The following is a 16,728-nucleotide window of genomic DNA, read 5'->3' on the forward strand; positions in this document are numbered from 1 at the left end:
AGGCCCAGAAGAGATCCACGACTGCTCATACTCCCTCATTTGCAGAGGAGGACTCAAGTGCTTTGAGCTTGCTCTTGTGTTGTTGAGAGAGACTAACTCTGATGAACTCTCCTGACTTGCTACTAAGTATCCCAAAGGAAAGCTTTCTCTTTGCCAGTGGCAGAGGCCCCATCCCTTAGCATCTAGCCTCCAGCTCTAGGCCACCTGCATCCTCTATTAATAGCTTGGGGAGTTTGCTCCCTGGAAAATCCACTCAAGGTCTCCCCATTTCTGTCTAAGTAGGCTGGGAGAGCCGGCAGGATTTACAGAAGGCGACATTGGACTCTAGATGTTAGAAAAAGGCTTAATCATAGCACAGCGCTCAGAAACCTGGAGCTTCTGAGGTCCAGGCACTCAAGCAAAGTCCAGCCCGCAGCCTCAAAGTCACCCAAGTGCTTGCTTGGATTTCTCCAGCACTCTGATAGGTCTATAGGGTTGGCAGCAGAGTGTGTCTCACTGTCATGCCCATACTCACACAGCCCCTCCCATCCTCCACAGTACTCCCAACCCCGTACACCCTTCCAGCCCTCCCCACAGCATGCATCCTCTCTCAGCCCCTCCCAGCCTCCCACCAGGCCCATCTGCTCTTCCTTGTCCCTTTTCTCCCGTGTGAGTCACTGGGCTGGCAGGGGAAGAAAGCTGTCTGCTTCCTGACACCATAATTACAAGCCTATACAGCAAGGGGATGAAGGAGTGCATACCGCTCACTCACAAAGCCCATGAGGTGGATTCATGTGCAGTAGTCACCCATGACGGGACCCTCATGACCCCAGAATCCTGACTGCAGGTAGAGATGGAGGATGTGAGCCACCCCAGGTGGTAGCCAGAAAACTTCCTGCAGGAGGAGCTCAGAGCTGAGGAGAACCTGATTTAAAACCCAGAAAGCTGCTGTGTTTCCAGGGCGAGGGAGTGAGAGAAAGTGAGGGGAAAGTGAAAGGTAGAGCCAGAGTGGTCTCTTGTGTCGATACCACCTGAGTGCTGGGGTTACAGGTGTGCCCCACCATACCCAGTTATGGAGCAACAAGAGCTGTGGATGTGGCTTAGCTGACAGAGGGCTCGCTTAGCATGCTCAGTGCCCTGGGCTCTCTCTCCAGCATGACATACATCAGGTGTAGTAGTAGCATATGCCTGCAACCCCAGCACTCAGGAAATGAAAGATCTGAAGTTCAAAGTCATTGTCAGCTACATAGCAAATTCAAGGCCATCCTAGACTACATGAGACCCTGGGTTGAGACAGTTTGCGGCACTGAGTGCAAAAGCCATTCCTCTTCATCACCTGGCTGGAACTTCTGAGGACCAGCTCTGTCTTCTGTGAGCTTCTTTGATGGCTGGGCTGGAGACCTGAGCCACCAGGACCCCAGCCCAGACTTAATGAAGAGTATACAGTATCTTTGTAGACTGGGTATCTCTAACAACGTGTTCAAACCCAGGGCCCAGTCTGTAGGCGAACTTTTCTGTCCCACCAGTCATTCCCCAGTAACCAGAGACTTTAATATTAATTATAAATGCTCTGCTGATAGCTTAGGCTTGTCTCCAGCCAGCTCTTACAACTTAAATTAACCCATTTCTATTAATCTATGTACTGCCCCAGGCTCATTTACCACATCTATGAACTTCCCATGTTGTTCTGAGTCTGGCTCACAACTCCCAAGACTCCTCCTTTTTCCCAGCATTCACTTAGTCTGGCTCTCCTGCCTAGCTATAGGCCAGTCAGCTTCTTTATTAAGCCAATCATAGTGACATATATTCACATTGTATAAAGGAATATTCCACACTAGTCTGTCTTTTGAGAGGAGCTAATGAGGCCAGATCTTCTGTCCCTCACCTCCAGTCAAGACTGTATCCATGTGCTGAGGGTTGTGACTGTGGCTGAGCCAGGCTTCAGCACCCAGCCCCTACTGAGCTGTACTGTTGATGAGCCACAGGACAAACATGCGCGCGCGCGCGCGCGCGCACACACACACACACGCGCGCACACACACACACACACACACACACACACACACACACACACAAGCCAAGCTCCTGAACTGTATCTGCCTTGCAGAATGTGAAAAAGAATCAAGAATGGGATAACACTCCAGGCCCCTCCCTCAGCCCCAAGAGCTTCTAGGTCCTAGTGACCCCACCTCTGAGACCTTTGGCAAGCCTGTGCCATCTTCATCCCTCCTGAGTATTATAGCTATTTCCCCTCTCTGCTTCTAGTCCGGCCCCTCCCAGTCCACCCTCCCACCTCCCTCAGCATGCTTTTCTAACAGGGCCCTCCCATGCCAGAGTGCTTGCTGACACCGTCAGGTATAAGAGGTGACCTTATAGGAAGGCCTCTCCTCTGCCTGGCCCCTCTCTACACAGCTCTGGACTATGGAGTCATTTCCTGCATTCACATCTCTTCAGCCTCAGGGCCTTTGTACTTCTGGCTTGCTTTTGGACTTCCCACTGCCCTGATGCATCCAACTCAGAGTGCTTCCATACTCTGACCCACTGTCACCACCTTGAAAATTTCCCTGCACACCTACAGGCCCAAAGAGCCAGTCCTCCTCCCTCTGCCTCTTCCGGCCCTTGTGTTTCTGCTTTTTTGCACATTTCCCACCATAGCTGTTTGTTCCCCTGTCAGTCATCCCCACCATCCAAGAGCAGACGCTGTGTCATTCGCAGCCTACATCTCCAGGATTAAGCATCTTAAACACAACAGATGGGCAGTTCCTGTGGACTGGAACTGTGCTGCCCGAGCGAGGGAGCCTGTGCTGCCAGCCTGGTTGAGCGCTTTCTCTTAGAGAAGGGAGAATCTATGCAGGGGTGAAGAAATCAGCAAGGAGGTGTGTTGGGGGATGACAAGGCAGGCAGAGCCCCATCCGCTGGCAGAGACAAAGGCTGGGGACTTTAGATTCTAGGATTGGAGGTCATGGTCCCCTCTCCAGTCACCCACATGGCTCTCTCTCTGCAGGTGCCTTTCTGGAATGGCTGTAATGAGGATGAGCACTGTGTCCCTGACCTTGTACTGGATGCTCGGTGTGATCTCCCCACCGCCACGTGAGTGGCTCCTTGATTCACACATCTTGACCCCTCTCTGCTGGTGGCCCTGGAGCTCCTCAGGGCTGGATTGTCCCAGTGTAGCTGCTTTAACCTACTCTAACCTCTCCAGCTTCTTGGAGAACGGAACAGTTCCATTGGTGCCCAAGCTACTACACAGATAGGAAGTGGGGCCAGGGAGCTAGGGATGTAGCTGAGTGGATAGAGCGCTTGCCTAGCATGCACAAAGCCCTAGGTTCAAGCCCAAACATAGAATAAAGTACATGTGGTGGTCCATACATGGTGACAGCACTCAAGGAAGTGGTCAGAAATCCAAGGCATTCCTGGCTACTTAGTGAGTTCAAGGTCAGTCTGGGCTACATGAGAGCCTCTCAGAGAGTGGGGAGGGAAGCTCAGGCGTGGTAGCACACACCTTTAATCTCAGAACTTGAGAGGCAAAGACAAGTTATCTGTGAGTTCCAAGCCAGCCAGAATGAAAAGAGACCTTGTCAAATAACAAACAGGACTGGACAGATGGTTCAGTGGTTAAGAGCATTGGCTGTTCTCTCAGAGGACCCAGTTCAAACATCTGTGACTCCAGTTCCAGGGGATATGATGGCATCTTCTAACCTCCATGGGCACCAGGCACACATGTGCTATGCAAATATGCATGCAGAAGAAATGCACGTGCACATGAAATAAGTAAATTTAAAGACAAACAAGCAAAGAACAACAACAAAAACATATAGAAGGCAAAGACAGATGAACCAGAGTTCTGAGTCTTGTCCTCTAACTCCAGATCCTGGGTAATGGGTAGGGTTCACCAGCTGACCACCAGGGCTTTCCAGTCTCTCTAAGGGAAAGATTCTAAGGGATGCTGGTGAGATGGTTCAGTGGTAAACGTGCTTGTGGATAAATGTCTAATGACCTGAGTTTGATCCCTGGGACCTACTTGGTAAAAGAAGAGAACCAACCCTCACAAATTGTCCTCTGCCCTCCACATGACATGGTCAAATACAGAACCCACAGTTTCCTGGAGGAAACAGACTAGAACACAAGGTAAACTAGGGTGCAATGCCAATAGGCACCTTTTTTGTGACAGGGTTTCTCTGTGTAGCCGTGGCCGTCTGGCAACTTTGCAGACCAGGCTAGCCTCTACCTTACAAAGATCTGCCTGCCTCTGCCTCCCAAGTACTGAGATCAGAGTAGGCATAGCCTATGACTGGAGAGCAGGGGCTTTGGTGCAGGTGGTAGGCTGGAAGCATGAATTCTTTGCAGGCCCACCATCCACCTCCTTCTCTCAGTGGCTGTTCCCACAGGCAGAGGCTGGCCAGGTGCCCCATTCCCATATCCCTGTGCCAGTCCTGAGGCTCAGCTCCAGCCCTCGTTCCCCCATCTCGCCTTCCTGATAGCCAGCGGCCTCTTCCCCCAGGGAGTACTGCCAACGAGTGCTAAGGAAAACTGCACAGGACTGCTCCACCTACACGTTGTCCTTCGACACCACTGTCTTCATCATAGAGAGCACACGTCGCCGGGTGGCCGTGGAGGCCACGCTGGAGAACAGAGGAGAGAATGCCTACAGCACCGTCCTCAACATCTCACAGTCAGAAAATCTGCAGTTTGCCAGCCTGATCCAGAAGGTAAGACCTTAGCTGCTCACCCTGCTGACCAAGGACAGGGCAGAAGAGCAAAGATGGTATTGACAGAGCTGTGTCCTGTCCCTCTTCTGAGGGTCCTCAGTGAGTGGTCTATATATAGGTAGCTTTGAGAGCTCCCTCTGGACTTCAGCATGCATCCAGAGCTGGGGACCATGGTTACTAGGGAGCCTGCATCTTTTGAGACTGCAGGAGGAATACCTGAAGCTGTCATCTGGGTCCTACTTGGAAGCATGCATGCATGTGCCACCAATGTGTACAATCCCACAAAGACCAGACCCCCATTATTCCCCTCCCTTTCACGACAAATCTCAGATTCCTTATTGTCATAGTCAAGGCTCCCACCTGCTTTTACTCTAACCCTGATACCCTGACACCCACTCCTAATCACCACTGCCTTCTAGTCTGACCTGTTCATTCACACCAGGGCCCTCTGCTTACTCTGTGTACCTGCCTGTGTGCCATTCCCTCACAATTCCCTGCCTCATGAAGACACTAAATACATGTTTGACACAGAATCCTTGGGAGGAAGTGGTAGCACGGTCGGAGTATACAGTCCATCGTGGCAGGATGGCAGGGCAGGGGGTCTCATTGTGTCTACAAGGAAGCAGGGGGAAAAGAATGCTAGTGTTCAGCTTACTTTCTCCATTTTTATCCAGTCCAGGACCCCAGATGTGGAATAGTGCCGTCCATACAAAGTCACTGGAGAACAGGCAATATAATTGTGTGGCTCCAGGATCTCCCTTACACACACACACACACACACACACACACATTGCATGGCCACTCAGAGCCTTAGGAGGCAGGGAGGTCAGAGCTTGGGGAATGGCTTCCAACCTTTAAGTGGACTGAGTGTCAATACCAGCCTAGCCACTGTCCACAGCCTGAGTGAGGTCTAGACTTCAGAGTCCCACCTGCAGCTAGCTGGTTCCCCAGACACAAGGGGACAATCAGCATGCATCTGAACACCTATGTACCAACCTGGCCATTGAATAAGCCCCTCCCCTGTGTCACCTCATGCCTTTAGTCCGAACCAGCTATATCTGGCCTCAGACACAGAAGCCCTCTGTGGTTCAGGTAGTCAGAAAGTGGCATTCCAGGTGCCCAGTTTCCATGACCAGTGGGGTGGGGTGAGGGGGCCGGCTGTGAGCATGCAGTGAGCTCCAGACCCGGGACTGGAGCCTGACTGATTACTGTTTTGCCCATCCTAGGATGACTCAGACAACAGCATTGAGTGTGTCAACGAGGAGAGGCTGCTACACAAGAAAGTCTGCAATGTCAGCTACCCCTTCTTCAGGGCCAAGGCCAAGGTAGAGCCTGGGGGCCCAGCAGGGAGGGACAGAAACTGAGACCCAGAAATCAGGGAGCAGACAGAGGCCTAGGGAGCAGGGGGAGGTTTGTGGGGGTTCTTAGTTTTCTTGGCTGGGGCTGTAACTCAGTTGGTAGAGTGCTTGCCTAGCATGCATGAAGCACTGGGGTATGCCTGTAACCCCAGTATTGATGAGGTGGAGACAGAAAGTTAGGAGGTAAAGTCCATCTTTGGCTACATAGCAAGTTTGAAGCCAGCCAATGACTCTGTCTCAAAAAAAAGGGGGGTGAACACCCCCATGGGGAGCTGCTGTCTTTGTACCCATGGTGGCCCCAGTCCATTATTCTACAGCCCCTTCCCTCCTCCATCCATTCTCTGCGGGGTTCTGAGGGTGGTCAAAGGCAGGTGCAAATCACCACACCCCCCAGAGCTCCCCACTCAGGCCCGCTTCTCCACAGGTGGCCTTCCGTCTGGACTTTGAGTTCAGCAAGTCTGTGTTCCTGCACCATCTTCAGATCCAGCTGGGTGCTGGCAGGTCAGGCCCACCCCTCTTTCACCCCCATCAGCTCCTCCTCACCCTGTGCTCTCCTATGCCCACAGTATCCCACTGTCAAACCTGTTCCCTGACCCAAGCTGAGCAGGTGCATGGAGGAGGGGTTGGGGAAGCTGCACACCCACTATCCTGCAGCTCAGCCACAAGTGACAATGGCCGTCCCTTAACCTGTAGAAAGAGCTTTAGACAGGCGTGGTTAGAACCCCTTCAGGTTCATCAGTCAGTCCATACAACAGCCCCTCACAATCAGTGGAGATTGTGTGGACTTCCAACAACACAGCATGGAAATAAACAACTGGGAGCTGGACAGTTAGTCCCGACACCCATCTGATGCCCCTCTAGTCCTGGTTTTACCTCTCTCTGTTTTAGTTACTTTTCTCATTACTATAACAAAATGCCTGACACAAGGAACTAAAGGGAAGAGGGGTTTGTCTGGGTTGGTAGTTTGAGGACATGGTCCACCATGGTGGCGAAGGCTGGGGCTTCAGGCAGCTGGTGCACAGTGCATCTGCATCCGGGGAGGAGAGAGGTAAACCCTGTGCTCAAATCCAATTCTCCTTTTTATTCCATCAGAAAGCCCAGCCCAGAGGATGGTGCTGCCCACACTCGGGGTGGGTCCTCCTGCCTCAGTTAAGCCGATCTAGACAACCCCTCACAGCCAGGACCAGTCGGGTTGACTTTCAGTACAAACCATCACACTCTCCTTGGGCATTTCTCCACTTTTAAGAGAATTTTTCTTCCTCTGTGTGGGTCTGTCTGTCTATCTGTCCCTCAGACTTCCTGGAGGTGTCTTGCTCCAGGTTGATGGTGAACCTCCCTAGGCCTTTCTCAGAGAGTCACCTCCGTGTGAGATGAGAAGACAGGTTGGTGGTGTCTGTCCCCAGCCAAAATCCTCAGCTAAGAAGAAAGCCTCTAGCAAACCAAACATCAGTGACTCTGCCCCATCACAGGCAGACTGGGGACACCCCTCACCAGCCTGTGCTGGCTGCCAGCTATGCTTAAACAAACCCCACATGTCCACAAAATCCTCATCTGACACACTAACTGAGTTCGTCTTTGTATGTTGGGGCCTCCCGGCTCCTCCTTGGGCTAGAAGGTCCTCCTCTCACAGAGAGTGAGCATGCTTGCATAGCAATGTTCATGGCATTTGTGAACTAGTAATGGACAAGAAGGGACATAGATGTCGGTGTATTTCTGAGGACCCCTTTTGTAGCCCTACCCCCCTAGCCTGGAGAGTAAACTTAGCTTACGTACAAGCTGGAATCTTAGGGTTTAGCCTCTGTGGGTACCTGCCCTGGTGCTCCAGCATTCACTGTTAGGTGCAAGTATCTTAGGCCATGCTCCCTCCAAGGGTCTCTGAGCAGTACCCTTTGGCTTCTCCTGACATTATTTTGTGGGAGCTGCACCCTACAGGATCAGAGATCAGTGAGCTCCCTCATAGTAAACCCAGGGCAGAGCAGGTGGCTTTCCTCAAGGCTCATCCTTCTCCCAGTCCCAAGTCCCTCCTCATCTTCAGCTCAGAATCTGGACAGGCTCATTGAGAAGGCGGCACAGCCAGGGAATGGCCATGAACTGCTCAAAGTCCACCCTGACGGCCTGGCCACAGAGAGAGCTGGCACCCATTCCTACCTACCACCCACCCTCTAGGAGACACCTCAGCTTTCCCTGATGGTCTTATCATAACCCAGGGGCCTGAAAAGCCAGCACATCCTCCTTCAGTTTCTAGAATCTCTGTGCCAGTGTCCTCTCTGATCCCACACCTCTCCCCCCTTGTAGTGACAGTCATGAGCAAGACAGCACCACAGATGACAACATGGCCCTCCTTCGCTTCCACCTCAAATATGAAGCAGATGTCCTCTTTACCAGGTGAGTTTAATATGCATCTGGGGGAGGGAGGAAAGGAGGGGCATGAGGGAAAAGCATGGAAGAAGGCAGGAGGAGGTCCCCCAGCACACAAAGCTGGGGGAGAAGTGAAGACAGAGCTCTTCAAAGTCAATGTAGCAGGCTGGAGCAATGGCTTCCGGAGGACTGGGGTTCAGTTCCCAGCACCCACATCAGATAGCTCCCAACCACACTGGTAACTCTGGTCCCAGGGTATCTGACACCTCTTCTTAATTCTGTAGGCACTGCATTCACAGACACATATGTACACATAGCTCAAAATAAAAGAAAAACTCTTTTAAAGTCAACCTGTGTGGGGCCAGTGAAATGGCTCGTTGGGTAAAGGTACTACATAAGCCTAGCAACCCCAGCTCAATTCCTAGAGGCAGAGACAGGAGAATCATCTAAAAGCTTGAGGGATAGCTAGCCTGGAGTATACAGAACAAAAGCAGAATCAAGAGACACAAGGAGTCAGTCTTGGATTGTAGCTTGGTTAGTAGAGTGCTGGCCAAGTATACATAAACCCCCATTCCATCAACAGCACCATAAAAGCCAGAGGTACCCATAATCCCAGCACTCAGATCTCAGCATGCCAGAGGTACAGACAGGAGGATCAGAAGTTCAGGTGTACTGTAGTGATCCTATCCTGTGCTACATGAAACTCCGTCTCCAACAGAAAAAGAAAGGGAGGGAGGGAGGGAGGGAGCCAAACTGTTCTTATTACCACTGCACCAGCAATTCCCAACAACATCACTTGTCACTAGAAGGAACTCGGGCCCCAGAGACACTGCCTAATCTTTCTCCACTAGGCGGAGTCTGCTGAGGAAGTAGCCCTTGTCCACTGGGAAGTCCCCAGCCACCAACAGAGAAAGGAGGGCATAACAGAAACACTGGGTAGGGGGCACTCGGGGGTAAGGTTACAAAGAAGCTCTACCATGGACAGAGAGGCCATCCCATGCCCAACCCGGACTCTCAGGCTCATGCCTACCCACATGGCCCTGAGCTTTTCCACTAAGCCTATGAAGCCTTCTCAACACAGCGACCACAAAAGACAGGCCCCAGGAAGTGGGCACATGCCTGCCTCTCTCCAGTGCTCTCCATCTGGTCAGCACTAACTCTGCCCACACTCAGTTTTCCCTTTGTCTATGCAGGAGCAGCAGCCTGAGCCACTACGAGGTCAAAGCCGACAGCTCCCTGGAGAGATATGACGGCATTGGGCCTCCCTTCAACTGTGTTTTCAAGGTAAGGCTGGAGGGCACCTGGGAGACCAGTGAAGCAGCAGAACTGAGAACCCCACACCACAGATGGAGCGAAGAATCTAGAATCATTGCAGGTGTTGGGGCTCAGCCTCAGCTCTGCCACTGACTCACTGTATGGCTTGTAGAAAGTTACTTCCCCTTTCTGGGCTTCACCCTCATCTGAAAGACATCCAGGCTGGCCTGGGGGGGTGCGGTTTAGGGTATATGGAAAAGATTTTAAATCACAAAAACAGCAGTTTAAACACACCAAGGTTTACTTTCCTCCAGAAAAGAAAAACCTTTCCGCCTAGAGTTGATGGCTTTACAGAGTCATTGAGGAATCCTAGACATGAGAGGGTCAGCTTCATCTCTCAGCCCAAGATGGCTGCAGCTTCATCCTTCACATTTTAGGCCCAGACTGCAGGGAAGAGGAGAGAAGTGTGTCCCTTCCTGTTAAAAAGCTTCCTTGAGCCGGGTGGTAGTGGTGCACACCTTTAGTCCCAGCACTCGGGAGACAGAGGCCCCGATCTCTGTGAGTTCAGGGCCAGTCTGATCTACAGAGTAAGTTCCAGGACAGCCAGGGCTACCCAGAGAAACCGGCTTCATCCCATATCTGCAGTTACCTCTTACGTCCATAACACGGTGTTTAGCTGCGAGGGAAGCTGGAAAGGGTGGCTCTTGATCTTGCTTCTGTTACTAAATGAGAAGGGAGAATGACAGTTAGGGAGTCACTGAGCAGCCTCTGCCACAGAGGACTCTGGGTTTCCTCACCCTGAACATGAGTGTCTGCTTCTCTGAAGCTGCATGAGGGCTGGAGTAGGCTAATGGCTGAAAACTTGAAAACTGGGCTGCACCCAGACACCCACATGGCTTGTCTTGCTCAAGGCCACACAGCTGATCCAGGGGAAGCCCAGAGCCATCTAGCAGCCTCTTGACCCCCCCAAAGCCCAACTCAAAGTCCCCTGAATGTGTTCCTGCCAGGTAGACAACACTCTCAGTCTGACTTCCTTCCATGATCAGTGATCACATCATATCTTTAGTCTCCACCAAGTCCCCCTGGCCAAGAGGATTCTGTGGCAGTGGAGGTCCTTGGTCTGCAAGCTCAGTGCCCACTGAGCATATGCCAGGGTCCCAGAACCCATCCTGTCAGTACTGTCTTGCTAACACCCAGAGCCTGCTGAGGCCTGTCCTCAGGGCTAACTGGTCCCTGAAGGCTCTCTGTCCCTATCCCTCAACTGCCATGTGCTGACTCTCCTCTGGCTGCAGGTGCAGAATCTGGGCTTTTTCCCCATCCATGGGGTGATGATGAAGATCACTGTGCCCATTGCCACCAGAGGTGGCAACCGCCTGCTGATGCTGAGGGAATTCTTCACCAACCAGGTAGCTGTGTTCCTTAGGAGCCAAGCTGGGGGAGAGAGAGAAGGAAACAGACATTCCAAACAATTCCCCCACCATCTAGGTGCTCCCAGGGCACTGGGCCTCTCTGAGTGGAGGAAGAAAAGGGGGAGCTTGGGTGATGTTCAGAATTGTTTATGTGTGTGTGCGTGTGTGCCCTCCACACAGGTCAACACATCCTGTAACATCTGGGGGAACAGCACAGAGTACCGGAGTGCCCCAATTGAGGAAGACCTGAGTCGTGCCCCACAGCAGGTGAGTGTCTTCCAACTAGGAGCCAAGGCATGGAGTTAGAGTGCCTCCTCATTCCAGGGGGCTTCTCTCTTAGCCAAGTGTGTATCATTAAGAGTTATTGAGGAGTGAGTAGCCATCAGTGATATGGCCCAGGGGTAAAGGACCATGCCAAGCTGATGGCTTGAGTTCCATCCTTCGAACACATACACATACACTTTAAAATGTAATTAAAAATGGTTTAATGGGCTGGGTGGTAGTGGCACAAGCCTTTAATCCCAACACTCGGGAGGCAGAGATAGGCGCATCTCTGTGAGTTTGAGACCAGCCTGGTCTCCAGAGCGAGTTCCAGGACAGCCTCCAAAGCCACAGAGAAACCCTGTCTCAAAAAGAAAAAAAAATGGTTTAATGGTCTGAAATTGGGAAGGAGTTAGCAATAGTCTTAAGAGGGCAAGAGAGGGTAATATGGAGTGACTATGACCCAAATACATTATGTGCATGTATGTAAAAGTCATGATGAAACCCAGTATAATGTGTAATAATATATGCTAGTGAAAAACTTTTTTTTTCCAGAGTCAGGGTCTCACTATGTAGTTCAGGTTGTCCTGGTACTCACTATGTAGACCAGGCTGGCTTCAAACTCTCAGAGATTTGCCTGCCTCTGTCTCCCAAATGCTGGTATTAAAGGCATGAGCCACCACACCTAGTGTGAATTATTTTTCAAATTAATTTACTAAGCTGGATGTGATGCATGGAACCCTGGACTCAATCTCTAGACCACGTGCTAGGATGTGATGGCACCTCCCTGTAGTCCCAGTACCAGGTAGGGTCGGGCAGGAGGATCAGCTGGGCAAAATACAAACATCCCGAATATCGGGGGAGGGGGCTTTCTGAATTCCTAGATGTGCTCGGTAGCTTTTCTCAGTGAGTTATCGCTTATTTATTCAAACACATTTCTTACAAGAAGTACTAAAAATTTTTCACATCCATTCTTTCATTTTCTGCTGTGTGTGTGTGGGTGGGTAGGTAGGTGGGTGCGCACGCGTGCGCCCATAGGTATATGTGCACTATGGCACCCATGTGGAGAACAGAAGACAACTTTTAGGAGTCACTTCTCTCTTTCCACCATGTGGGTTCCAGGGTTCAAACTCATGCCATCAGATTTGGTGATGTTCTGGCTTGCAAATACCTCTGCCCACTGAACAATCTTTTGAAGCCTGTTGCACTTTACCCATGATTTGATCCATCTGTTACTTTTTCCATGCAATCCTTACAAATGGCTTTTCTTGTCATATCACTCTGGCTCTGATCACCAGGGCAGTGGAAATAGGAGTGGCAGGGTGGTCAGGATAGTCTTGATCCTGAATATGATACATGCTATGGGTGTGTGTATGTGTGTACATATGGAGAGAGAGAGTGATTGGTTGATTGATTGACTGACTGACTGACTGATTGACTGCTTGATTGGGTGATTAAGACGCTCTCTGGGGGTTTGCATCAGGAAGTTTGACTTCCTGCAGTGCTTTTTCTGTATCTATTGTGGTGATCTGCTGCAGTATCATCTATTAACCTGTTTATATGGTGATAATACCAAATCCTTAAAGTTGAGCAGAGACTCTGTTCCTGGAACACTGGTCATTATGTACAACTTCAAAGGGAACTTCAAATACAGCTCCTTGGTTTGTTCCCCGGTGTCCTTTCTCTTCCCACATACATCGCTATACTATCCTTGTCCCTGCCATCCGCGTCTCTCTCCCAGTTGGTCCAGCCTTGGGTCTGTCTGATGGCCCAAGCTCCTGCTCACATTCCGGGTCACAAGCCCTGTCCCCACAGACCCCTGCACACCCCCAACAATTCTCTTCCAGAACCACAGCAACTCCGATGTGGTCTCCATCATCTGCAATGTGAGACTGGCCCCCAACCAGGAAATCAGCTTCTACCTGACAGGGAACCTGTGGCTGAGGTCTCTGAAAGCAGTAAGTTAGACCCCTTCAGCAGGTGTCTCCTGCCTGGGGCTGCCTGGGAGGGAAAGGAACAAAGACTCTCAGAGCCATCTCTGAGGAAGCCCTGTTTGTGCAGCTCAAGTATAGATCTATGAAGATCACTGTCAACGCGGCCTTGCAGAGGCAATTCCATAGCCCCTTCATCTTCCGAGAGGAGGACCCCAGCCGCCAGGTGAGCCAGCCCAGGAAGTCCACCCCTCTGAGAAGGGGGGGAAACCAAGGCAGGGGGCTCAGCGGGGGCTTCAGCTGTGCAAGCATGAAGATCTGAATCCCACACTCAAAACCCACAGAAAGAAGTCAGGTGTGATCATTTGTAATGCCAGCATTCGGGACTTGAAGACATGTCCTAAAAGCACACACACACACACACACACACACACACACACACACACACACCTGTGTTGGATAAGAAGGAACTCTGTGTGTCTCACACAGAGTTTCACACAGAGGACACTGAGACCGGACAACCACACCCATGTACCTAAGGGTGGCTCCCTAATGGGCTGCTCCACAGTCTTGGGCATGGAGGAGCCTAGGCCATCTTCCCACCTTTGCCTCCCCTAGCCTGGAACCTCAGCGCTAATGAAGTGCAAGCAGCAATGGGTGGCAATGGAGGTGGAGGGTGAGAGGCTTCCGGGCTCCTTTTTAAATAGGCAGGACCACATAAACCTGGAAGGCCTTGACTTCAAGGTAGAGAAAAGGAGGTGAGACTCTGGGAGACTGCTGCTGTTCTAAACAAGAGTCTTAAGAGAAAAATCAGTCTCATGGAAATAGAGCAGCTGGGCATAGGCCTCTGCTGCCCCCCACTGGCTGTATCTCAGAAATGCTGGCCTAAACTGTAGGGGTGGAGGCAGTGTAATTTCTTTTTTGTTTGTTTGTTTTTTGTTTTGTTTTTTGAGACAGGGTTTCTCTGTATTGCTCTGGAACTTGCTCTGGAGACCAGGCTGGCCTCGAACTCACAGAGATCCACCTGCCTCTGCCTCCCGAGTGCTGGGATTAAAGGCATGTGCCACCAACGCCCGGCGAGGCAGTGTAATTTTAAGTTAAAACAATTTTTTTATTTATATTTTAAAAGGTAGTTCAAGGTCATCCTTGGCTACATAGAAAGTTTAAGGTCACTTTGACCCTGCCTCAAAAAAAAAAAGAAGGAAGGAAGGAAAAAAACAATTAGAACAGCTTCCCAAGCTTCCTATACATAACCCTGAGTTCCTCAAGTGACCCTGGGGCTCAGAAACCACACATGCCATAGACCAACACTGGAAAACTAAGAGTACCAGGAGGACTAGCAAAGAGCAGCTTGTATGTAGGAGAATCAGAGGGAGCAGCCGGCTAATGCCAATAGGAGCATGGTTCATGGAGACCATTCACCCAGTTAGACGCCCACTGGGTAGAGCTGGCTGTTCAGAGACCTTGGCCAGCTGTACCACCTGTCCCTCCCTACAGGTCCAAAAGGAGCAGATGCAGCTCCCTTCTGCAGGTGTGCCACCTCCTGCCCTGGGCTGCCTAAGCCCTGCAGTTGTGACAGTATTGCCCTGGCCCCCTTCCCTTGCAGGTCACGTTTGAAATTTCCAAGCAAGAAGACTGGCAGGTCCCCATCTGGATCATCGTGGGCAGCACTTTAGGGGGCCTCTTGCTGCTGGCCCTGCTGGTCCTGGCACTGTGGAAGGTGAGGCTCCTGCAGGTGGGGACAGGGACGGTATCCCTGTGTGATCTCAAAGTTCTAGGCCCTGTGCTTATTGTTATATTCTCCCATCCCTGGAAGCCGACACTGCCCAGCCTCCTCCAAATGCTTGCCTGTTCCCATGGCACCAAGCCCTTTCCACAGAGGCCACTTAAAATATGGTTGCAGGCCTTTGGGGTTCCTCATACCAGAAAACAAACAGATAAATACGCAATGAAACTGCACAAAATTTCCTCCATCTCTGAAGCTCCGGTTAAGAACTTGGGCTCAACCTCTTTCTGTTACAGATCAAGTGAGGGAGGCCCCAGAAAGGGATGTTAACTAGAGCTGGGTGACACAGCATGACTTCTTGTCCCCTGCCCAGGACTCCACCCACCTGGCTCAAATCCACACACTGAATTTGGGAGTAGGGGTACTCAGAGTGAGCTGGGGTATTTAGAAATGCCCTCTTAGGGAGCAAACCTCAGGGGGCTAGTGCAGCAACAGTAGGAGGTGACACAAATGTCACCTAGTCTGTCCACCTCTGAAACTGTCCACCTTTGCCACCCCACAGCTCGGTTTCTTTAAAAGTGCCAGGCGCAAGAGGGAGCCTAAACTGGGCCCAGTCCCCAAAGAACTGGAGTGAGGAACTATTGGAGGCTTCAAGTTGATCGGGGTCAGGCACCGGTCCAGGGGTGTGCAGGCCCAGGCCTGTGGCCCCACAGAGCTGGAGCGAAGAAGATGCCTGTGGACTTTGTGTTGAGCTCATCTCTGGCGAGACGGTGCCTGATCCCTGTGGGATGGACCTCAAGCCCGTGCTTGCAGCAACTTCTCTCCTAGAGGTTGAGATGTCTCCAGTACCAATCCCTAAGGACTTAAAGACTGCTCCAAGACCCAGGCTCTGTGGAGGGACTCTGCTGCCCCAAACACTAAGGTGCTAGGGCTCTGTTATCATGCCCATCTCTGAAGAAACACAAGGGGAAGAGGGCAAATACAAGCCCACTGTGCACGCTCCACCTGGACCTGTAGCTTCAGGACTCCAAAGACTGGCAGCATAACTTCCCCCTCACCCCTGCACTTGACTTCCAAGCCACAGTTACCCCTTCTCCAGACAAACCCCAAGGTTCTCCATGAGTGAACCAAAGTTGTGTGGCTTGATGTGACAACTGCAGGCCACTGGTGAAAGCAGACATTCAAGGACTGTGCCAGATGGACAGGTGGGAGCCAGGATGCTGGGTACCTTCCAAACATCAGAAGGCAGCGGAGCTCTCCAGCAATGACCACCACCCACACAGCCCTGCCCTCCTGCCTCCCCTGCAGTTCCTTCCAGCTGCTTTGGTTGCTAGGCAACTCAAAGGGAGCCTGTGGATGATATAAATCCATGGCTCTCCATATCCACTTGTCTTACAGCTGCAGCCTGTCCCTGGCACAGATGCACTGAGGTTGGGAGCCTCTGTTCCTTGCATCAGCTCCTACACACACACACACACACACACACACACACACACACACACACACAGATGCACATACACGCATACACAAGTATGCAGGTACACACCTCCCACCCACATACATGTGGGAGAAGGGCTCCTGTAGGGGCACTACGGGGGGGGGGGCCTCTTTGGCATGCACTGAACAAAGCCCATGCAAGGCCCCTCAGAACCTTAAACCTCAGAGGCAGACAGGTATCTCACCTGCCAGCTCTCAGGACAAGCCCCAAAGACAAGGGGCATGCTGGGTGCCCAGCAGAGTAAT

General features: G+C 51.5%; 1 protein-coding gene across 1 annotated transcript in view; it reads left to right on the forward strand.

Moving 5' to 3' along the window:
- Positions 1-15,619, forward strand: part of Itga11 (integrin subunit alpha 11) — a 78,908-nt gene extending 63,289 nt beyond the window's left edge. Inside the window, exons 19-30 of the mRNA XM_035444221.1 lie at positions 2,984-3,069; positions 4,481-4,688; positions 5,915-6,013; positions 6,471-6,547; positions 8,342-8,431; positions 9,598-9,688; positions 10,951-11,064; positions 11,248-11,334; positions 13,176-13,286; positions 13,390-13,485; positions 14,866-14,979; positions 15,548-15,619. Of these exons, the coding sequence (XP_035300112.1) occupies positions 2,984-3,069; positions 4,481-4,688; positions 5,915-6,013; positions 6,471-6,547; positions 8,342-8,431; positions 9,598-9,688; positions 10,951-11,064; positions 11,248-11,334; positions 13,176-13,286; positions 13,390-13,485; positions 14,866-14,979; positions 15,548-15,619 (1,245 nt within the window). The remainder of the gene's footprint in view (positions 1-2,983; positions 3,070-4,480; positions 4,689-5,914; positions 6,014-6,470; positions 6,548-8,341; positions 8,432-9,597; positions 9,689-10,950; positions 11,065-11,247; positions 11,335-13,175; positions 13,287-13,389; positions 13,486-14,865; positions 14,980-15,547) is intronic.
- Positions 15,620-16,728: the final 1,109 nt, after the last annotated feature.

The sequence above is a fragment of the Cricetulus griseus genome, chromosome 4, assembly GCF_003668045.3.
Source record: "Cricetulus griseus strain 17A/GY chromosome 4, alternate assembly CriGri-PICRH-1.0, whole genome shotgun sequence".
Classification (NCBI taxonomy): domain Eukaryota; kingdom Metazoa; phylum Chordata; class Mammalia; order Rodentia; family Cricetidae; genus Cricetulus; species Cricetulus griseus.